We start from the raw sequence: 24,808 nt of genomic DNA on the forward strand, positions 1-24,808 counted from the left end.
AACGGGTCATTACGGATCCACATTTACTGGAACGTTTTTGCTTCTATTGTTCTATACTTTCACACATGTCACTTTTCGCTGTTACATATAATACACAATACACCTTGTATCGCCAGAACCACCTAGAGGAGTTCAACAAGGGAACAATGAGAAGAGAAAGCAAATCTGAACATTCAAAGTTCGGGTAGGGATGATGACCGAATGGGACACTGATGATTAGGTTACTTACTGAATTTCAAGGTTGCTGATTGCCACTGTAACAGAATAGTGGCTGCAAAGGGTCCAGGGATGGTGGGTTTTTCTTTCGCTTCTGTTTCACTCTTCTCGCTTTCTTTCATTTCTATATTTTTTCTGTTAATAAGGCTCAGAAAGTAGTTGCAGTCGTTTAATGTTATGGATTAAATGTCATATGAAAGGAATATACACTGACTGAAAAAAATCGCAACACCAAAAAATAATTAATGCAGAGTAATTAACTTCCGGGAACACATTTTTCTAGATAGCATATTTACATGATTAACATTTGAAGATTATAGGTTAATGTAACAGCGAGGTAAGACATTGCAAAGATGAAATGCTGGTACATTAGTAACAGGTGTAACCGCCAGAATGTCGAACGCAAGCATGCAAACGTGTATGCACTGTGTTGTAAAGGGGTCGGATGTCAGTCTATTGAATAGAGACCCATACCTCTTACACTTGATCGGTCAGTACCTGGACGATTAATGCTGTTTGTGGATAATGCTGGAGTTGTCGTCTGATAACGTTCCATAGATGCTTGATTGGAAACAGATCTGGAGATGGAGCAGGCCATGCAATGTGTCGACACTATGTAGAGCGTGTTGGGTTCCAACAGCGGTATGTGGGCGAGCGATTTCCTGTTGGAAAACACACCGTGGAATGTTGTGCATGAACGGCAGCTGAACAGGTCGAATCAACAGACTGATGTACAGATTTACAGTCAGGGTATACGCGGGAAAACCACGACAGTGCTTCTGCTGTCATACGAAATCGCTCCCCACACCATAACTGCAGGTGTAGGCACACGGGCTGTTTGCACGCCCTCAACTGGCCTCCTCTCCTGACCAACACACGGCCATCACTGCCACCGAGGGAGACCAGCTTTCATCAGAAAACACAACAGACTTCCATCTTGTCCTCCAATATTCTTTATGCCGTGTGGCTAGAGCCTCCCGTCGGGTAGACCGTTCGCCAGGTGCAAGTCTTTCAAGTTGACGCCACTTTGGCGACTTGCGTGTCGATGGTGACGAAACGATAAGGACAACACAACATCCAGTCCCTGGGCGGAGAAAATCTCCGATCCAGCCAGGAATCGAACCCGGGCCGTTAGGTATAGCATTCCGTCGCGCTGACCACTCAGCTCCAATGAGCTCTCGCTTTACACCAGTGAATTGGCAAATGGGGTGGTTTGGGATCAGTGGAATGCATGCTACAGGGCGCCTGGTTCGGAACTGTCCTTGAAGTAACAGTTCGATGTGTCACTGTGCTCAGACTGCTGATGCAGATGCAATACGATGGATCAGAGCCATACGCATAACACGAGTGTCTTCTCTCTCTGTACTGTCACGTGGCCGTCCGGAACCCGGTCTTCTTGCGACCGTACGTTCTCGTAACCATCGTGCCATCAATTACTTACAGTGGCTACATTCCTGCCGATTCTTTCTGCAATATCGCAGAAGGAACATCCAGTTTCTCGTAGCCCTTTTACAAGACATCGTTTAAACTCAGCGTGCTGCTCATAACAGCGTCTTTGTCGCGTTAAATGCATTCTTGACTAACATCAACTCGCCACGTGTAATCTCGAAGGTAATTAACGCTCACGGCCGTTACAGCGTGTGTTTACAGCAAATTTGATCTGCATCCCCAAAGTGGCACTACTAGCACAACTGTTACGCAAGTAGTGCGAATTCTGGATAGACATCATCTCTCAAATGTAGAAACACGCCTCCCTACTTCCGCGTATGTCGTACAATTCCTTGGTGTTGCGATTTTTTTTTTCCGCCACTGTATATAAAAGACCTCTGACAGCGTACCACGCAGCAGCTATACCGAATGAAGAGGATGGCTGGCAAGCTAAAGGAATAGGGAATTGCAACAAACCAGTCACAACGCTGATGGCCGAAACTACAGAGCTATTGCACCGTTACATTCATAGGAGTAGAAATTGTAGTTATAGGTACCGGTCGGATTACTGCTAGACAGTAGCGTTCCACAATTGTGAGACGTCGTTTTGTGCAGGGAATAGGTGAGGTGGCAGCCCTGTGGTAGGGGCCGCCCCGCGCCCGCCTAATAGAATAATCGCCAGCATCCTCATCAGGCGGCCGCGACACGCTAAATCAATGCCAGCCAGCTACGCCTGGCCTCGCCTCGCCTGCTCTAGCCAAGCGGCGCCACCTGCCGCACAGTGAGCGCAAAAAAACCACACGCAAATATCTATGGCAACGAAATTTTTGTTTTTGCGCGACGCCTCAGCACCTGCTGGATGCTTGCTTTTCTTCAGACACTGTCTACGATCTGTCCAGAGGACGTTCGTACGCTCAGATGCACCACAAGGTACAATGCGTGAAACTACGTAAACTTTATTTAATACGTAGCATCTTGAAGATGTGTATCACTGCTTTAGAAATTCTGAAAAGCTGTTCTCCTTATCGTATATGTCATTTACAGACCAAGCTGTGCCAATTGTACTGTTCCTCTTCCTCGTGCATGGGATATAACTTTAACCTACTGCCCTTTTCCTGTCCTGTTCCTTCCTCGCTTCATTCCACGATTCTCCTGTTTTTAGTTTCTTGGAAAGCGTGGTGCTCACGGGGTTTCTTCTTAAACGGAGTGCGTTGCTAGATACCTACCCTACCTCCTTGGTTTTCTTGCTGGGAAAGTAGCGGAATATCCGGTAGCTCAACCATGTAGAATTCAAACAAGCAATCCACCTCCTAGGAGTGGTCGCTATCATCTTTCCCACGTGTCTCTACAGTTCACGAGTATTCTCTCCGAATGCACCTGACATTCTCTTTTAGATCTGGCTTTCCCTTATTTCTTGAGCTGATCTTTTCTATTCATAGAGAGCCATTCATCTGCATATAGGGCCTCTGGCTGTATCACTATGCAACAATGAGGTCTCTTGACTTTACTGGACGTTGATTTGCTTTTGTAGCTACTTTTGGTTCGATCAGTGGCACTAAGACTTTTTCTCTCTGAGGTTTTGATTCTATACTAATACATAATAATATACACAACAACGACTATGATTTGTTTACAGTTTCTTGGATCACAAAATCCGAAGAAAAGGCTGAAATTTATTGATTGGCTCTCACTTTTCGACAATGACTTATTGTATGTATTTTACAAGAGACGACGCGAAAGGTGAAAAGAAGTAAAATATTTTAAGGCAGTTTTTTGGCCTGCCTCTGGTAGGCTTACTGTCTTCCAGCAGTTCTCTTACCATACAGCAATGATCACTTAACATGGCAGCCCCCAATTCAGCAGTCTATATTTGTTTCATGAGTGAAACAATGTCATTTGCGACTTCCGAAAGATCCACGGTGTTGCAGCCATTAAACGAATCATATGTCAGAGTCGAATTACATAACCACATTATGGCGCGACAGAATTTCAGTCCAATTTCATAAAAGCATTTTTCATAGTATATTACAGTGCGGCTCTTCGTAGAACCATATCATGTAACCGTGAAGCTCTTTGAAATTTTCTGCTTTTAAGTGTTGCAGAAAGCCACTTGCACCCATTTTTTTAAGGTTTGCCATGGAGTTTTCTTTTTTCCCTTTAGAGCTCATCACGCTGAGTGTTGTTCAAAAGTTATCTGACCTGTTGACCGATAAACACATCTTTTTTCATTTTTTCGAAACTAAATTTTTGATATAAATGAATGCTGGGAAATTTGTGTGAAAATCTTATACAAATAAGTCCGAGTTTTATATATTTGAATTTCAGGGCATATATTGGTATACAAATCTGTTTCCTCTTCACGAACGAGAATAGAGAAGGCAACAGGTACTGACCTTGTTGACGGTATTGTTCTGGCCATCACCTGAATTTACTAATTACGGACCACTCAGGACTATGCGAATGTGATAGTCTGATGTGGATCTGAACCTCTACAATTCGAATCGAGGAACACATTGCTGTTGGAAGAAGTGCATGAAAAGCTGTAAGGTAACTAGTGCACACTGCTCGCTATAAATGTTCTATTACATCACGACAATGTGACTATGCGATAACAACAGTGGAGGAAAATCCCCAACAGCTTGGAGGGTCAGGCACATAACAAGCTGTCATAGCCATCGGTTATCTCAGCAATAAGCGTACCAATTTTTTAAAATTATTCTCCGAACTGTAACAGTCCACCTACATAGTAATTGGCTAATAGCACTTCTGAAAGATTCTCCTGCCAATAACGTCTATTACTTACGTAATTGTTAATAATGTGTAAGTAGAAGTAGGGAGAAGTGTATCGTGTAGTCTGATAAACATTTTAATTAACAAAATTTCGTAACTACTTTCGGAAATATCATTATCAATTCTGACGGTTAAAATGCGACAACCTGGCACGTGGCACGTATAACACAACGACAGTCGTTGAAATAATCATGTACACAGTAACAAACTAGTATAGAACCTATTCTTTGAAGAAAGATCTACAATTATTATGCTACAGGGCTTACAGTATTTTATAAACGTAATTTTATTAATATTCTCTCACATTCGTTTCTATTGCGTGGGAATATTATCTAAGGTATAACAACAACATACCGAGAAAGAACTACATTTAAATAACTGCGAATCGCCAATTTTCTACCTCAGGACGTTTCTGCCGAAATACTGTTCTTTTACAAATATTTCCCCTTCTTAATGCATTACGCTACATTTAACAAGTACTGTTATGACGGAGAAAATATATCACAGGTGAATCGGTAATTCCGCAAACTGGAAGAGAAGTGAGATTTCTAAACAGTGTTTGATCTTTGTTGCAATAATTTCGACGATGAGCTGATGTAGTTACAAAAGTGTAAAAATTGGGTATTTAAATGTGTGCGGATTGCTATTTTGTCTAAACGTGTCCTGTTTACAGGATCGTACTCAGCCGAAGTATTGTGTAAGGTTCGCTGGCTGAAGAACTGAGCTGCGCACCGGTTCCTGACAGCTATCGGTATACGCGAGTGCCCCTCTTTGCAGCGCGCGGTCTTAGCTGCATCCGTTTGGAATAATACATGCTTAATAGTGCGTCGGCAGCTGCATCGCCTCATAGTTTAGAGTGAATAATTCACCACTTTCGCCTTGGGCATCCTTGTTCCCATCTAGCAAACATCCGACGTCAACCATCTCATAGAAATTCAGAATTAATGTTCACCTCCGACTGAAAATCGTATGACGATAATGAAGATGAATACTAATGCTCAGTATCTTACGTATTCGCATATTACAATATATGTCGTAACGAGGAAATTTTAGTATCAAAAATTTTCCCCACGACAAAGTGTACACTCGATAGAAGAAACAATGAAAGCTAACCTACCTGTGTGAACACAGTCAGTATTACCCAGTTGACGGTTGCAAAATGGTTCAAATGGCTCTGAGCACTATGGGATTTAACATCTGAGGTCATCAGTCCCCTAGAACTTAGAACTACTTAAACCTAACTAACCTAAGGACATCACACATATCCATGCCCGAGGCAGGATACGAACCTGCGAACGTAGCAGTCGCGCGGTTCCGGACTGAAGCGCCTAGAACCGCTCGGCCACAACGGCCAACTGACGCATGCAGTGTTCATACTAGAACAGACACCGCTCACGGCTATCGTGCACAGCCACTTCTGTAAGCCATCTGCCTTTACTTTTCCACTTGGAGCAAAAAGAGTGAAGCCCAATCCTCGAGAAAGAGAACGGGGATGCATGTATCGCAGCAGAAATTCCAATTGATCTCGGTAGGCTCCGTTGAATCACAGTCTTCAGTCGGAATCCCATGAGGTAATCACCACAAGACGACCGTCCACTGCTCCACAGCCCGGTGTGGTTCTGCATACAGTATCTGGTATGGTGCAATAAACATCTTATGGACCAATGGCGGGATATGGAAATCGAAGTTGCCCAGCTCGCACCGAACATTCGTGGTACTGGAAAAACGAAGGGTGATTATGTTCAATCAACGGCAGAGTCTTTAGAAACGAGGGACAAACTCGGATTGAGAAAAGATATTAAAGAAAATCAATCATTCCCTTTCAAAGGAACCACGCGCACGTATTATTGCAAGGCGCGAATACGTTGAGAAAAGTGTAAATCGAAGGTGGAGAGGGGAAGAAAATAAAGAAAAGGAAAGGGAGGGGAGGGGATCACTGCTGTCAGTTGCACGGGGACATTAGGCGGAATCAGCAGCAACAAATGAAAATGTGTACCGTACCGTGAATCGAAAACAGGATCTCCTGCTTACGAGGCTGTTGCGTTAATCACTGCGCCATCTGGGACACAGCGTTATCGCATCGGCGCGGACTAACTAGGCACGCCTCACGGCCGACTCACATTCTCATCGAGTGCCACCTATCTGCAGTCCCTGTGCTCTTCCTCCATGTTCGCTCTCTGAGATTCCCACAGGAGGTCGGACGTATTTGTGCATTCTCACTGAAGAATGTCGATCCATTGCCCGGCTAGGCCAATCAGATTATATGAATGCGTGATGTCTGTTCTTTCGGACGTGTATGGAAGAGCAGACACCAAACTTTCAAATACATTGAGAAATATCTCGCTTAGAAACCGGACAACGATCTCTCGTTACACTCAGAGTATCCAAGCCACACACTATATAGATTCTGCTCTTCCAGTTTTTATCTCAAGTAAGTACCATATCAATATACACAGTGCACCAAAACACACAAACAAAATTTGGAGGTGGGATTCTCGTACCAAAATGAAGAGTAAAAACATGTAAAGGCAGGACAAAAAAAAAACTCGTTTTAGTCACTATCTGAAGATCTTTGGCTTGTTCACTATTTACAAACTACAGCCCACAATAACTGTTCACAACGTCACCAGCTCATGGAACACGAGCATAATTTTTAGCATTTTAGATATTCGACAGCTAAACTTTACACGTCGGCTTTTATTTTAATTTTATCCATTTCACAACCTGTGTGTGTACATGACAGAATAACACCCTTGTCCACCATCTATGTACGTTGAGTACTTCGGCTCTGTGTACGCCTAAGCGTAAGATCTTTGGAAGAGATCTGTGGTTAGTAGTCGCATATCCACGTTGAACAGTGTGTGGCCTTGACATCTTTGTTTAGTGCGATGGAACACGAAATGCATATAGTTTTAAAAACTATGATGTTCTCCCGCGACAACTGAGTTAGTAATTCCATTTTTATAACAGTTACGACATCTGTAACCATAGGCAACGCTATTTAGACATGAGCAGAGAGTTTTTTATGGCATAATGTGCCATCACTGGATTTGTTGTAAAGTAAGTTATATTTCACTAACGTACCCTAATATCTGACTTGTTTATGTTTAATTTTTAAGTGTTTACTAATATATTGAATCTATGGTGCTTTTGCTGTATACATACTTGATAATTGTCTAAAACCAAAACTGTATATACGAACAACCAATGAAGGAAAAAGACTGCTGCTGGCGGCACTAAATCACAAATAATTCATCGCAGCTGCGGCTCCAGTGCAATGAAGACCACCGAGATTAGCTCTTAATGATTACACCAATATCTTTTGATATGAACTCGAAAACGGAAAATTTCGGAACCTCTTTCAGTGACATTTTTTCAGTTTTGTGAATTGAGTGATCCGGTTCTCAAAATGTGCCTAAGTATTTTTATGTGTACCAAACTGTCGGTAGGAGTAAGGGGCCGTGCGGAAATACACATACAGTAATTTTTCGCACGCTTCGTTGGCTACTGTAACACAAAAGTCAGAGGTTGATACTCGTTCTAAGTATCTTGCACGACGCACTTTCCATTGTTTTCCGAAGTATGTACGGCAACTTAAGGAACGCTGAGGTACTAATGTCGATCGTCTTGCGCCGGTCGAATGACATCCGTGTGACCAGCAACGGACCGCGATGGGAAGTCCGTAAGTAGAACGCCCCATTTTGGACTCGTCGCCACTCTCGTTTACGGGAGACGCTCTCCTACTGTGTCACCCCGAAAGTGAAGTCGGATTGTGTCCCCATATTTTATGACACAATAGCACAAATCATACGAGGAACTGAAGCAACCGGTGCTGCTTTTTATCTCCTGGCTACTGTGATTCCACATACGAGATCGCTTCCATCCCTTGGCAGAGCACCTTATTAGTATATACGACATGCAGAGTAGGTAGCAAAGTACTCACCGAGCGAGCTCTCGGGGTCGCTGAGGTCAGACAGCGAAGGCACCTTCTGCATGGAGCACGAATTGGGGCCGGAGCCGGGTACACAGGAGTCTCCGCCATCGACGCGCTCCTGCTTCACCACCAGGGGCACGGGTTCGCGTTTCTGCAACGTGAACACCACCATCACTATACCGCTACATGCATCGACCATACAGCTAATACAAATGTTTACACTAGGTTAACGGCAATAGTCAAAATTTAATAGAAATATTAACCGGAAACAGAATAATCTACATGTCTACACATGTCAGGACGCAACTGCAAAGGATACAAAGAAAAATAACAATATTTCAGCATTACTATCATCATCATCAATTACTATCTACATTATAATTTTTGCTACGCACGAAGTGTTATATTGTCAATGAAGCACAGTAGCAAAGTAAAAAAATTTACTATTTTAATAGAATACAGGAATAAAAAACTAAATAATAAGAATTAATGGCTTTATGTTCCGCTGGTACTGCCTGATGAAGTTATACGAAAATGTTTCGAGCAACACTCAAACAAGGTGGTTGGGTAACTGGAACACCATTCGAACATCACATCTTAAGAATCATGTGTACACGGATGTGTTGATGTACCGGACAGGCAATTAAAACACTCTGCGACACTGACGATGTGCGTGTTACTTAACGAACTCCGGGATCCAAAACGAGAAAGGCAGAATGAAATATATTGTGATTTAACGTCTCGTCAGTAATTAAGTCACTGGAGACTAATAACAAGCTATGTTTCAGCGAAGCAGTAATCTGCCGCAGTTTTTTGAAACACACACGCAGAATACACCCCGACTGACTCACGGGGAATGAGGCTCGCACATATGACTTACCCTCGAGCGCTGGGGGGTGGGCTTGGACCCCGCCCCCTTTGCCGAATCTGAGACCACCCCATAACTGTGCACCGAGAGAGAGAGAGAGAGAGAGAGAGAGAGAGAGAGAGAGTTGATAATATGAATGGTTCTAGGAAACATGTACTTGTGAGACCAAACCGTTACAAGGATGACATATCCTAAGGCCTAATCGAGGAAGAGTTTATATGCTTTTGGGGTTTTGCTCCTCAATGATTTAGTTTTGTCCCCACTCTCTCTCTCTCTCTCTCTCTCTCTCTCTCTCTCTGTCTGTCTGTCTGTCTGTCTGTCTGTGTGTGTGTGTGTGTGTGTGTGTGTGTGTGTTTTCTGAACAGGGCACTATGGGACTTAACATCTATGGTCATCAGTCCCCTAGAACTTAGAACTACTTAAACCTAACTAACCTAAGGACATCACACAACACCCAGCCATCACGAGGCAGAGAAAATCCCTGACCCCGCCGGGAATCGAACCCGGGAACCCGGGCGTGGGATCAGTGACAGTGACTAGTTCTTCTCAAATAACGTCACTTAGTCTTGACGAATAACTTCCGGCAAATAACGAGGCTATTAACATTGTAAAACATTTTATTACGCGTAAAATCAGCAATAGAAGTGGATTGTATTGTACATGAAAGTATGAACGATGCACTATTTTTCCACATTATTTTCTCCATTTGCGATCCACATACATATGGCGTGTAATCATTTCTTTTATATCACTGTCGTATGCTTTCGGCCACAGGTGCAACTTTCATCAAGGGTTGTTTTAAGTAGGCCTGCAATGAACACATGGTGCAATGTGCCACTTCCCTATAGGCTGTCATTTCGCTGTTAAATCTGACTACCATGTAGCTGAGAGGCGATGTGGCTGACTAACGGACGAAAAGCTGCACTCAGTGAAGCCAACAGCCCGGCTGTGGCTCCCCAGTGCGACACATTAACTCACTGCTTCATACTCCAGCAGAAGCCGCCCCCCCCCCCCCCCCTCCCTCAGTCTGGGATGCCTCTGGTGTGCATCATTTTATATTCTGACAAGATGGAACAAGCAAATCGAAGTTGCGGTATGGCCTCTGTTTTAGGTGAAGAGAGGAGTGCGGTAAAAGTTATAAAATCTTGTGTAGTGTCGGTACTGCAGTTAAAGCTTTTACACAGGAGGATTTAGCGTGTTGCATAGTAGCTGGTCCGTCCTTTTTAGCCCTGTGGTCAGTCAACCACAGTTATTGGTTGAACTGTTTTAGATCATTAAACTGAATTTCTCATTTACATAGGAAGTTATAAAATTGACTTCTTCTGCATCTGTACTTTAAGTATCAGGTCGTTGTCTGTTACGATGCCCATCTCTTCCTTGGCCTTCTCAGATTTCTCCGGTCAACTGAATTAGACTCTGTAAGGTAGTCTGCTGATCTTCATTCTTTCGAAATGTCCACTCCATTTTCTTCTGCTGCATTCAGTTTTGTTTCTTACGTCAAATTGGTGTAATTCCTGTCAAATCTCGTTTTTTTTTTTTAAATCTGTCTTCTCTGGTACAGCCTTTCACAGCACGAAGATCCCATTTCAGCAGCCTGGAGCTTACTTTATTGTCGTTTGTAAATGACTCACGACCCACTTTGGTAGTCTATGTAGTGTATGCAGCCAAAAAATATTTTAACTAGTGTTATTTTGTATGTCTCGTTCTAAAGTATGCTTTATGCACCATAATTCTTTTTAAATTTTTCAGTTTCTGGTCCATGTCGTGATCACACTGGTATTGATATAAAATCACCCATAATTAAAACGTTTGACCTACTCTACTACGATATTGTTCACCACTATAAAAAGCAGTTTTAATTTTTTTTCGGGATATAGTAATATTCGGCTGTTTTGTTAGGAAGGTAAATTCTAACTATAAACGAAATTTTAGTATTTTTTTTTGAATCACCACAGAAACTGCGAATTAAGCCATAACAATTAGTGGCTAACTGCACTGTATGTGGGAGCGTGCGCGCGCGCACAGCACGGCTGCTAAAGACCAAACCAGCACACAGTAATAATAGCAAACACCACCACCACCACCACCACCACCACCACCAACAACAACAACAATAATGATGATGATGATAAGTGAAGACACAGATTCCAGCTGTAAGTGGTGACTAGAGGCGCCTTCGGTTCCAAATCGTTAGTTTCATGTGAGCAGCAATCTGTAGACGTAACGTTTAGCTGCTGGAGAGAAATGAATACGATAGCGGTATGCAGCTGCTAAGGGGCACTAGTTGAACGTTACAAGGCGGGCGCAGAGTGCGTGACGCAGCGCGAGCAGCGGAGCGGCCAACCCAACGGCCAGCCCGGCATGCGTGCGGCGACAGAAACGGTGCGAGCGAGAGGCAGGCAGGCAGGGGGGGCGGGTGTCGGATTGCCGACGTCCACTCGTGTGTCCAGCCAGCCGGCCACGAAATCTACGGCTACCGCCGCGTCTGCCACCTGTTGCACCAGCTGCCTCCACTCGCTACCTGCCATTCGTTCCACTTCCATCACATACGACGTACTAACTAGTCCTTAATATATCTCTGCCAAAGCGGCTGTTCATTTTCACAACTCTATTATCGATCACTCAAAGCAGTTTCATGCAACTCTCAAAAATTCTCAAGAAAATCAACTTTCTATTTCTCCGCGCGACTTAAATTAACTGAAGGGAGGACAATTTTCGATGGCTGCGTGGCGTTATCGGTAGCGTTCAAGACTGGATCGCTGGTTCGTGTCAGGTTTCAGTCATTAATGTTTCTCGCTTTTAATTTTCGTTCAGTTCGAATACCTACGTCGTTTAAACATAAAATTTATCAAATATATGCTTGTTATATATATTGATTTAAGCCCACAAAGGATTGCTTATGACTAGTTCTTCTTCGATGATCTCTTCCGTTCCCACTATGTCTTGAGCCCTGCTGTGAAAGGGGCTTCCGACGTTTAGGGACTCTAGGAGGTGGTGACCAAGACTCTACCACAGCACAAGATTTGCAACAATCTTCTACCTCAAGATCAGAGATCCCAGCCGAATACAAGCCCTTTAGCACTTCATTAAGCCACAGGCTTCCAGTCTTGTAACTTTGAACCACTGAGAAGATCTTCTTGGTAAGCCTATTGTTGTTCATTCGTTGTAGGTGCCCATAGAACTTGAGCCTCCTACGTCGCATACTGGTGTTCTCTAACTGTTGGTAGAGTTCAGAATTAGACTTCAGTCGGTATGTTACATCTGGGAGCAATCTCGGGCCATGAATTTTTCTGACAATACGTCTTTCGGCTTTCTCCAGGTCATCCATCGCACCTTTTCTGTTCATCGAGAGGGTCTCTGCGGCTTGCACAAACTGTGATCTGACAGCAGTTCTGTAATGACAGACCTTAGCATTATTCAAAATACACTTCTTGTTGTACTGATTGTGGGACAGATGGTACGCTGCGTTGAGTTTGTTACCCCTTTCTAAGATGAAGGTGTCGTCTCCACCACTGGGGTGGACCCATTCACCAAGATAACGAAAGCGATCGACCCTCCCAATCGTTCCATGTATAGTCGTTAATGGGGTGTTACTGGAGTGCCGGTTCTCAAAGTATTTGGTCTTGTCATACGATATTTGTAACCCTGACTTCACCACTCTCTCATGCAGGGCTTGGACAGCAATGGCAGCATCCTTCGAGTTGTTGGTTAAGATTACAATGTCATCTGCGAAAGCAGGGCATCTTATCTCGATTCTTCTGGTCCCAGCTCCAATGGTAACTGGTTTGATTCCTAAATTCCTCAGCGAATATTCCCAGGTTTTGATGACTTTATCAAACACCAGATTAAACAGAATGGGTGATACACCATCACCTTGTCGTACTCCCTTTTTGATGTTGAAACTCTGAGGTAGTTCTCCCCTGAACTTCACCTTAGAGGCTGTATTCGTGATAGTCTGTTTGATGTGTGTGTGTGTGTTGTAATCCTCACCTCGTTCTTGCAATACTAAGAAGAGTGTTTGGCGGTCGATGGAATCATAAGCTTTCGTAAAGTCGGCGAAAACCACGGTGATGCTCGTACTCCTTTTTTGTTCTAGTTGGAGAATGGTTTTCAGATTGAAGATCTGCTCAGTACAGAACCTTCCACATCGAAATCCTCCTTGATATTCACCAACTGTTTGATCACACTGACTTTCTACATTGTCCAATAAAATCTCGAAGAGCACTTTATATCTACACTTTGCAAAGACGCTTCCCAATCTACACTCTATTTCTCTGCCTGTTCAAACCTCGTCCTTTCGCGCGCGTGTCTTTTTTATTTTATTAAAGGCGATCAATTATGCATGGTACTATGCAAATGTTCGTTTCCAGAAACATATTTCTTTAGTTCCTCTTCTGTCATCTGTTGTTAAATAATAACCTTTCCCTAGTGATTATAGCTTCGTTGATCTTGCGTAATCTTGCTCCTTTAGCACCACGATTACATTGTTTGTTCTATTAGATATTTCCAAATTTCAGTGCTTTCTTGATTATTGTTTTGCCTCTTTAATCTTTAAACTTTTCTCGGTATTCTCATGAAGCCCAGTTCCGTGTTTCGTGTCGTTTGAACTTCTAGTCAGCCACATAATGCCACGTGAGCGCTGACAGACCAGTTCATTTCCTTTCACTTTTTTCTCCTGATCTTAACTTCATTTTAATCACTGTCTTTTCGACGTATCATCAAGTAGTAGTGATAATAAATGTCATAAATGCGCTACAATCCTTCTAACTAGCACTTAATATCACCGATAATCCAGATTGTTATTTCCGTACATATTATACACGAGTATTGTTTCGGAAGTCCCTCGAATTCTGAACATCTTATGCGATTTTACACAGAAGCATGTTGATCATCGTATATGACACACAAGTTAGGACGAAAGATAGTTTCGCCCAGTAGCTACAGTTACTTCTAAAGGGGAATTGCATGATCATGATACGTCCTGTCTTACCCAATCCACCACGAACCAAGTATATTGTACCTAAGTATAGAGCTCGTTCTCTCTTGTCTCACAATAAGTGGAGTGAAATAAAACATAATATGCCATTTTCTAAGGGCAATTGGTTCAAAAACAACAAGGACAGGAACAGTGAGAGGGCGCAGCTTCATGATTTAAAAGACAAATGCGGGTAGGATTCGCGCTATGAGGGTTTCGGACATACACAACTATGTACATAGCTCGTTCACCTTTTGGGTTTTTGATGAGTGAGTTTGTGTCATAACAACTGACATAAACGGCAGTATCTTTTTACTGAATTGACTCAGAAGCTTAAATTATTTACGACGCCAAGGCGCAATTGTATATGCTCGTCCCTCGGAAATATGATTCTTGGGAGAGTCCTCTATCATGTGATTAAGCGAAATAATCGGGTTCACGCATATACAGTCTGCCATTTGTTTCCACGAGTGGATTTCTCCACTGCAAGTGATTAGCGAGCATTGTTTACACAGCAACTGCAGAACGCTAGTGTTGGATTGTACTAATACTGATGTCGGAGTTATTAGGAGTAAACTGAAAATGTAGGTTACTATATTCTAGAAACGATTCAACAAAAATGAACGTATACGTTCAGCATAGATACAAGACAGTTTATTCTCGGTGTACGAGTATGTGTCACATCCTGTATGATAATCTCCACAGGAAGTGATAAAGATACATATCGGCATCGATAAAGAGATGAAAGTGTGTGACGATATTTTCACACTTGACAACTCCGAATACAGAAAGTACTCCTGTGTCCTACTACCGTGTTAAGCATCCGGGTAGACTGAAATCTCCACCGAAAGCTGGGTAACCAACGGAAGCAAGTGAACAGCAAAGCGCGACCTCAACGAACTACATACGGTTTTTCCGTCATCGCTCAACGAAATGCTACTACATCTTTTACTGTCCTGGAAGTTTGAAACGTACTCCACCTCTTTTTATACTAGGAACTTGATTAAATCCTCGGTGAACAGTACTAAATTCTGTGATTCATCCCTCATGATTAAAGTAAGTAATAAGTAACAATCCGGGCTTTTTTATTAATTTCCCTGAAAAAGGTATACATATAAGTCTGCCCTCTAACGGGCTGTGTATAGAGTCCTGGCATAACCTACCAGTCTTTCATAACTTCACGATACCGATATGGAGTTGCTGATTCATGATGGAGACTATGTCTTTCGGGCACATTACTAGAGGAAAATGATAAGCGACAATCAGATAACACTACTGGAGTATATTCCACGCTTCTCCAACGTAATTTCATTATTTTCACCGCTTGCTTTTAGGAATAAAGGAGAATCCAGTGACTAAGTCTGAAAATATTTTTTTTTTACTATATTTTAGGTACAGACACACGACGAACAGAAATATTACCGCATTTGTTGGACCTGTGTTCATTCGGTAGAAAGATATTTGTCCTAGAGAGAGTTTGACACAAGGCCCTACGGCATCCACAGTATGGTTGTTTTCCTTATGGAAAGGACACGTAGCAGGCTCTCACCCACCGATCAATTTTTTGTTTAAGTTTCTGGCATTAAAAGGCTCCTCCAACAACAGTTCAAGTGTTTCGATACTAGTGATGCAGGTTTTGAATGTACCTGGATCTCTTCACAGTGTGGAAATACTCTTTTTTTGTCTTACAAAATAAATAATTTATGGTTTCTTATTTTTCGACTTTGTACTTTTCATTAAGGCTGATATGAAGACACATTGCACTTCTTGTAGGTTCCACACCCAATTGCTATTTTTCGAATATGTTCACTTTCCGAGTTTAATGCGCTATTTAGCTCACTATCTCAGGTCAGATTTCAGCGCATCCAGTCAAAACAGTTGTTATATAAGGTCACACTATTTCTTCATTACACCGACTTCCTACTTACCTATGCTACAGCGTTTTGAGATGCTAAGATTGCATTTCACAGTTACATTTGTCAAACAGTAAAAAATTAGAAAAACTGAACAGCACTAAGCAAAATTTCAGAAAAATGGGTCGTATGTGCACCATGAGACTAGTACAATATAAATTAAAGATTAAAGTTTCAAGCAGGCGACAACGTAAACGGCACGAAGTATTTGTTAAAGTTGGCAACGGCTCCAATATGAGCGACTGTGTTACGATGACGCCTGAAATAGTACCGTTTGGATTCGAGTCACAGTATATTATTTAGCGACTGCGAGAACATATATGTGGCTTAGCTGCTAAACAAACTATAAATCATAAATTGCAGATCGGTGACTCGCCTGGTATCACATAAGTTACAGATCGATGACCCCCCTAGTGAAGGAGTAGTGCAGAGAAGGTTGCTGTTCTGCGACACAGGCTAGGGAATTCCTCTTGTTAGACGTTCGCCTCCAACTGTAGCGCTGTTTAAGTGTTTCGTTCTCCGTGCATTGCTAAACATTCGGTCAACTAACGCTACGTTTTCATTCACTGGTGGTCCGAGGAGCGTTCTGCGTACAGTACCTGGTCATCCACTTCGTACCGTTTCCCGCATCGTTCACTGCTTGCCGCCTCTTGTACTACATCAATGTAATAGCCCTCTTAGTTTCCGAACATTGTTATTCTGCGAGTTTCACACACGCTGCGGAATTAGTTAAGTAAATGTCTGTTTAGTTGATAGGTCAATGCTAATTTTTTACGCTGTGTTGCTGCAAAGACTGTTTGCTGTAGTTCTATGTACTCTTTTATATACTGTTGTTCTATCTTTGACAAGCCATGTATACTTGAAACGTCGTCAAATGGGCTCTGCATAGGGGGCTGTGCATTTTTACTAAAACTCTGTCATGGAGGAACTTGCTTACTCAACACCGAATTTTGTAATGGTTTACTTACTTACTCAGTCCAGCCTTCCATACTTTTCTGCCATCAGCATCATCATCACCCACACCCGGTATCTGCATGTCTCCCGTGGTATTATCCTTCCATCTCATTCTCGGCCGTCCCAGTGGTCTCTTTTCTTCAGCCTCTCCATCCAGTACAGCCTTTATTACCGTGTTCTCCCCTCTCCACCTCCTCACTTGTCCGTATTATCTAAGTCCCATCATTTTCACACTCGCTACGACGTCAGGCAATGTGTATAAATGTCTGAGTTCTCTTTATTTCCTTATTCTTCACTGTTCATTTTCTTTCATTGGTCCATATATTTTTATCAGTACTTCATTTTCAAAAGTGATGAGCTCTTTCTCTGTCTCACTTGCATAGCACTTGATGGTGGTCTGATATATTCTTATTTTAACTTCGATGTGTATAGCTCCTAGACATCTTCCCCCAGCTTGAATTCTTGTTACTATCTCTTGTTCTACAAGGTTTTGTTGGTTGATGTTGACACCGAGGTACGTGAATGTCTCTGACTTCTGTATTGTTAGATTTCCGATTTTTAGATGGTTTGCTCCTAAATGAGCTCTTCTTCCTACTACCATGAACCTTGTTTCACTTTCATTTGTACTTGGACCTACTTTCTTAGCTTCTTCCATTAGCACAGTCCCCATTTTCTCCAGGTCTTCCATGTTCTTTCCCATCAGCACAATATCATCCGCAAAAACCAGGACGTTTATCTTTTTTCCTATGATGACTCCTGCTCTTTCATATGTTACTCTCCTCAGCGTGTTGTTGAGGGCCAAATTGAACAGGGTTGATGATATAATATCTCCCTGTCTCACTCCTGTTTTTACTTCAAATGCTTCTGAGAACGGCCCCTGTACTTTCACTCTACACTTTGATTCCATCATAAACATTTTAGTTAGCTTTATCAGCTTTTCAGGTATCCTATACTCTGCCTTTATCCTCCACATTTCCTCTCTTACTATGCTGTAATGGTTTAACGATTGAAATTGCTAGAAACAAAAAAATAAAGAAAGTAATAAAACCACCCAGCAAAATAACTTTGCACTGCGTTTGTCAGCATGGTGGATTATTTAAATTAAGACCCTGAAATATAATCACTTAATACCTCCTAAAGAGTCTCAGTAGAGCTCCCTCGTTCCGTGAACATCTTAAACATTAATCCGTGATCATGATTGTTGAGCTTAGTGGCTGTGGAGTAAGATCTTTAAGAAATACAGAACTGGCTGCTTTTTACATAGATTTATGTTGTGGGTTTTCACCCAACGTCAGCTGGCGAAACAAATTTGTATCTTCATCAATACAACGTTTTTGACGACTGCATTTTGAACGCTGAGCTGTTTTTGGAGTTGTATACTTACGTTTCGTTCATAGTCAGGCGCACTTTTATTACGTAATTTTTAGCTCCTTTTTCGCAAATACGTCGCCTGACAAAAAACGAAAGCATACATAAGAGGAGGCGGGAAACAAAACTTCACGGGCTGATAGGGTGACTGACATTACTTCAGTAACTGCAACATCGAGTAAAATTTACAAAGAACTTGACAGTATGAGCCCACTTGTTAGTGCGACGTTGCACCCCCTCTGGTATGGATGCTAGCACTCATTTGGTTGGGATAGGCGTCGTAAATCCGTTTTATCCTCTCCTGAGGCAAGCTGGCCTACAACTTGTGTAGCTAGTCCGTGAGATCCTGGTTACTGATAGTGGGACAGACTATACGTCCGAGTTGGTCCCTTACATATTGTATCGAGGACAGATCTGGAGACCTTTCTGGGCACGGAAGTACCTTAACATCACGCAGACAGTTCATAGAGAGAGGTTCCATGTGTAGATGAGCACTGTCCTGGTGAAAAATGGCACCACAATGCTAGCGCAGGAGAGGTAACGCATGATGTAGGACGAGCACGTCGTACCATTGTGCCTTCGGAGTGCACTCAGCCACTACCAACCGTGATATGAAGTCGTATCCAATGGCTCCCCACACAATGACGCCAGAAATTACACCGCTATGCTTCTCAATAACACAGGAAGAATGGGACCTACTGGCCGACGGTGGTCAGTTGACGTAGTGCAGAATCGCGATTCATCGCTGAATACAAATGCGACGCTACTCCAGTCGCAGCCGTTTATGTTGTGGTGTTAATGGGAGCCTACGAATGAGATTGTAATTCCTTAGTCCGCTGCTGCTTGTCTCCGACCAATGGTGCAGGGTGACACACAATGTTGCAGTGAGCGCATTTCTTGTCCTCGAATGGCAGGCGCGTATGTGAAGGGCTTGTGATGTTCTTGGTACACAATATGGCGATCCTCCTTGTGTCAGACGTAGTCGACCGGGACCTCGATGACGTGTACGCCCGACAGCAATTTAGTTTGTGAGCACTGACATCGTTCAAGCCATGAGATGTGCATATTCGTATGGTAAGGGGTCCGTAGGCCCTTACTATAACTTTGCACTCGGCACAGGTCGATAGGGCGAACAATCGATTGTGACGTGTTGCGAGAGCGAGTGGAGATGCGCCAGTGTGGTTGGCGGGAATGGTGTGTGTGAAGGCCATTGTTGAAATACAGGGTCTTTAACCGAGAATGGTGTCACCATCGCCGTGGTTAGACCCCTAAGTAATAGATTAACACCGGGAAAGTGAAGAAGTATCATTATGAAAGTGATCAGTGACGTTACTAGTGCCAATATTTGGTTTCGCGTCTACCGCGCCGGACTAACCTTGGATTGCAGTGTTGGATGCAGTGATGGAATAGCGTGTGACGATAATGGAAAATGAGGAAAGCCTGTGCTGAGATTAGCCGTAATTAGATATGTATGACGAAGGCAGTGGCTGTCTCCTTTTTGTGTTTTGAGAAGAATATAAGTTTGTAATTAGTAAAACTGTGTTGGTGTTCCTTATTACCAGACATTCAGTGTTATAGTATTGAACAGGACGAACTGGAAAGTAACAACTTCCGTAGCAGTCAATTCCGATTACCAGCCCCATTAGGTTCACGGTCATGTTGATGATAAATATTGGGCTGCTATTCGATCAGATCAGGTCGGGATAAAAACGGAGGTGTTACAGTATCCAGTAACGGTGCTAATGACAGTATGTGATAGTGTCCTTTCAACGTGTTCCCTGTGGCTTCAGTACTCACCAGTTTTCCTGCCGAGGTAAAAGAGGTCAAAACTTTGCAGTTGGTGTGTCGTGCCTTTTGTGGAGAGTGGGATTTGTGGAAGGATGGCGACGTAACTCGCGGGCGAATGCCGCACCGGTGGGCGCGCGCACGTCGCCGTGTCCTGTGTCCGCTGTCACCGGCGATTAATGACCCCCGCACACCGGCGCGCGTCTTGGGCGCACATGAATTAAATATCGCGCCGATAAGTCCCGCCTCTTCTCGGAAAACTACTGCGCCACAGTAGCACCTGATACGTCCCAACTTCAGAAAAGTGCGCAGCCGACGTTCTGCCGATAGAGTATGAGGCTGTGCCTCCCTCCGTTATTGAATTCTGATACTGTGTGGTCACTCGCGGTTTCGGAAAAACCGATCTGTTTTCGAGAGTGCATTTATACAAGATGCTCCATCTAACTCTGACTTCTGGAAGAATTACGTTAATTTTATGAGCGCAAACAGGAGATGCAGCCATCGTTGGGAATTTATAAATCATTATGATGTAATACAGTTGATTAGCGGTTTCGGCCATCTTCATTTGTTTTCGCATTGGTGTATGGCTGCCTCAACGTTAAAATGCGAAGGCTGTCACTAGCAGCCATGAAGTTTACGTATTACACTGCATTTTATTTCAAAAGAGCTGAAATAAATAACCAGTTTTTATGTTAATTTTGGTGTGGCAAGAAACTGGCTCATACAAAAGTTGTTTAGGTCCGAAAGGCATATCTCCTTACGTTACCGAGTATCACCTGAATGACATTCTGTTAAAAAAGGATGAGCTACGCTTTTTTACGCCAAATTAGCAGACTTGTATGAGGCAGATTTTGTGATATAACACTTTTGTAGCTGTGGCAACAATACTGAGTAAAAATACACTGACTGGTGATTTTTTCTGCTTCGTTGGAGTCGTTTCAATGCCATGTTGCCAACGCTTCACGAAAATTGGTGCAGCCGCAGCAAGCGATATGTGACGTTTACGCTACTCTCGGCGTTGAGTTTAACATCTGGCTATTCACACGACCGCAGCAACAGGACAAAAATCCTCGTAATCAATGTATGTATATTCCATACTTTCTTGTTCTACCAACAGAAGAGTATCACTCAATTTGTCTCATACAGATCTCTTCTATTCCATGGTAAAAAATACCTTAGTTCCATTTAAATGTCTATTACTGCTCCTTTTATTATTTACAATGTGCCATTCAAGTGATTTTCAATAGCGTCAGAATATAGAGCTTTTGCATCCAAACAACATTTGTCTCCACCGCTTCCTAGAGAGACAACAGTTTATGTAGTTACTGCAGGTGGGAGCGTTAGGTGGTTCATCAACTATAGGTCACTGATGGATAGGGTATATATTTATTAGCCGTCGGGACTTGTGACATGTCTTAAGAACGGCTTTCTTTCGATCGACTGTTGGACATCCAACAACGTAAATCGATAGCAGCATCCAATCAAATCCACTAATGCGAGCTTAACAACGCGCTACTTAAGTTGCGGCGGAACATTCTCCATTATCGCGCCCCCCACAATGTCCAGTCGTTACTGGGACATTGGGCTAACCCAAGAGCATTGCTGCACGAAGATTTCTCAAGATTACAGGGGAAATGTAAAACAGTGCCTTGAGCAACTGCAGTTTGACTTTTTTTTCCTGTCGTGGCCTTGGCCTTTAGTTTATTTCACAAGCTAAGGCACGAAAGAATGTGTGTTCACACTGAAAATTTGTCCGAGCGCCAAAAACAACTGTTACAGGAGAATACGTCTCTTACACTTGGTGAATAATTGAAGAGGATGCCCGGCGCATCTGTCAACTCTTGAGACCACATCTTCACGATATTACATGAGAGTTCATAGATGCCACATGTCTGCAACTGATGGAATTGGCACAACTTGATCTGAGAACTTTTTCAGCCTCTAAAGTTTGTCAACGAATGATTCGTACAAATGATTCTGCCTCGCCAAAACTCACTTTCATCAATTTAACTGGGAATGAAGATGGGTATACTAATTTTACTTAGCGATGATGTGGAAGTCAACTGCACTAATTTCCTCCGTACATGGTTGTCCAACAGAAGTGAAAACTCCATGCATTGTACTTCAAATTTTTTTTTTCTGCGTTTGAGGTATCTGTACATATTTGTTGCGATTGGATAGCATCTAATTCTCATCCCCATTCACTCTCCTGTACCTTTAATTTTCACTGCATTTCGGAAGAAAATATGAAACTAATAATAATGTCCCGCCGGCTGTGACGTCATCGGAGACTGTACCAACTGCAGGATGATCGGAAAAGAAACAAGAAATGACATTATTCGAAGGAACCATTGCGACATTCGGCGAAAATGATTTAGGAAAGCCATGGTGACCTAATCCACGCTAGCCGGACAGAGATTTTAACTCTGCTCCTCATGGAAAGGGGCCTACCGCTTTCATGACACACCACCGTGCTTGGCAGGAAAGACTGTGGAGGCTGCGCTAGAGATGTAAACGGATCTAAGAGCTTCAGTGTCATAGGACTGCTATGTTCTACATCTACATACTTACTCCGCATGGCGCCATGCTTGTAAATTAGAAATTCTCTTTCTATTCCAAGAGTCTCTTATTCGCAACAAAACCTCTTAAAAATCGTGTATGTCCCCACCATAGCCCAAGAACTGGACACAATTTGTACCTTGTTGTCGTCTACAGGATGTGGTAGATACCGACTCTCGTATCTGTTCTCGGCAAGCCTCAATAAGTGGTAAGCCCAGGTATCACCTTTGTCACAATTGTATCAAACGAGAGAATATCGAAAGATGCACGTCCCATGAAAAGTACCCTCTCATAGAAACACAGCGATTTTAACAAACCGTTATCGCATTGTCGTGAAAATATTACGTAGGATGCGAGATCTAAAAAAAATGTTACGAAATACGTATTCAAGTAAGCCACACGTTTTTCTTTTGAAAATATTTAGCAACGACCTGTCCAGTATATTTCTTTCATGTACTGCTTCGTATACTACAGTCTTATTATTTAATTATTTATTTCACTTTGTAACGCTTCTATTACCCGTACAATCAACTCTCATCATTATGTAATTGTTTTCTCGATATTAACGCAACAACTTAAACTTTAAATGCACTTTAGAGACGATTTTCTAAGTGAAGACAATACGATGCAAATTTCTCATTAAACATCACACCGTTATAAATGTGAGTAAGGATTTCCCTCGAATTATTGAAAAGAGTAGAAAGAACAAATAGGAATGTTTAATATAGTAATCATTTCAGTGCCTTTAAAATTAATTTTTCTCTGCGACTACCGACGATTAGTAACCGACTTAATTGTAACCACACGAAGATAGCGGGAGATTTCATTTCTAATATAATCCATCATTAAAGGTAACGTGACAAACCATTAGGAAACAACGAGCAGCAACAGCAAGAACCAGATCACGGATATTGTTCCATGCATTCAAGCAACAGTGTGACATAAAGGTCATTTTTCGTCGTCCAGCCTCATGTGAGAGAAGACGCGGGAGGTCTTATTTGTTTGCGAAAACTGTCACTATTATTAGATTAGTTACATTGCGAAAATGGTAACTTAACGGCGGTATTGTGTGAGAGGATATGCTTTATCGAGAAACGCAGTCATCGGGCAACAAATAGTATCTGCTTGTTTGGATGAAGACTGAATATGCCCTTGCTCTGCGGCACCTGTGAGGACACAGCGTTACGTAAAGCATCGCCGTAATCTCAAGTGGTTCCATCCGCCTACGCCAGCTGTAGCCAAGCACGTCGTCTGCCACAAGAATGCCAACACTCAGCCAGGCCCTTATGGCTACGTATTCCAGACAACAGCTACTGTTAGAGAAGGTACCGAAGTAGTCATCTCAATACGAAGCAGTTACATCGGATATGGTTACTTGGGCACCAATTAAGTTTCTTTTTTCATGAAGCTCCTCAGTTGCCCTCAGGCTACTCACTGAACCTTGCCTCATACATCACGACTAAGAAAACGGGGACGTACAGAAAGCTGAAGACAACGTTCTCTAGACTTCGTAGTGCAACGCTGCATACTATAAGTAGATCAAAAGTAAGAAAGCAGCGGACCACTTTCGCGTAAACAGCTTCTGTATTAGACAACCAAACAAGGCACGGGAAATTGTCAACATCAGAGTTCTTGCCAAATTAAAACTGTGTATTGGACCGGGTCTCTAATTGGGAGTGGCTAACACACTAGACTCGCTTTCGGGAGGACGACGGTTCAATCGCTCCAGGCAAATGCCGGGATGGTCCCTTTGAAAGGGCACGGCCGACTTCCTTCCCCGTCCTTCCCTAATCCGATGACCTCGCTGTCTGGTCTCCTCCCCCAAACAACACAGCCCTCTAATTGGGACTTTTGACTATACTTTTGACTATAGCGGGGAAGTTCTCTACCGACTGAGATACCGAGCACAGACCCCGACCCGCCCTCGTAGCCTTACTTCCGCCAGTACCCCATTTCCTGCCTTTGAAACTTCATGAAAGTCTTATCTTGCGGGACTAGCACGTCTGGAATAAAGGATA

The 24,808-nt window shown here is 42.8% G+C and overlaps 1 protein-coding gene across 2 annotated transcripts in view; it reads right to left on the minus strand.

The window, feature by feature from the left end:
• Nucleotides 1–24,808, minus strand: part of LOC126481625 (ETS-like protein pointed) — an 808,396-nt gene that overhangs the window by 583,439 nt on the left and 200,149 nt on the right. For both annotated transcript variants that reach the window (XM_050105514.1, XM_050105515.1), the window contains exon 3: nt 8,378–8,519. In XM_050105514.1, coding sequence (XP_049961471.1) covers nt 8,378–8,519 — 142 coding nt within the window. The remainder of the gene's footprint in view (nt 1–8,377; nt 8,520–24,808) is intronic.

The sequence above is a fragment of the Schistocerca serialis genome, chromosome 5 (assembly GCF_023864345.2).
Source record: "Schistocerca serialis cubense isolate TAMUIC-IGC-003099 chromosome 5, iqSchSeri2.2, whole genome shotgun sequence".
NCBI lineage: Eukaryota > Metazoa > Arthropoda > Insecta > Orthoptera > Acrididae > Schistocerca > Schistocerca serialis.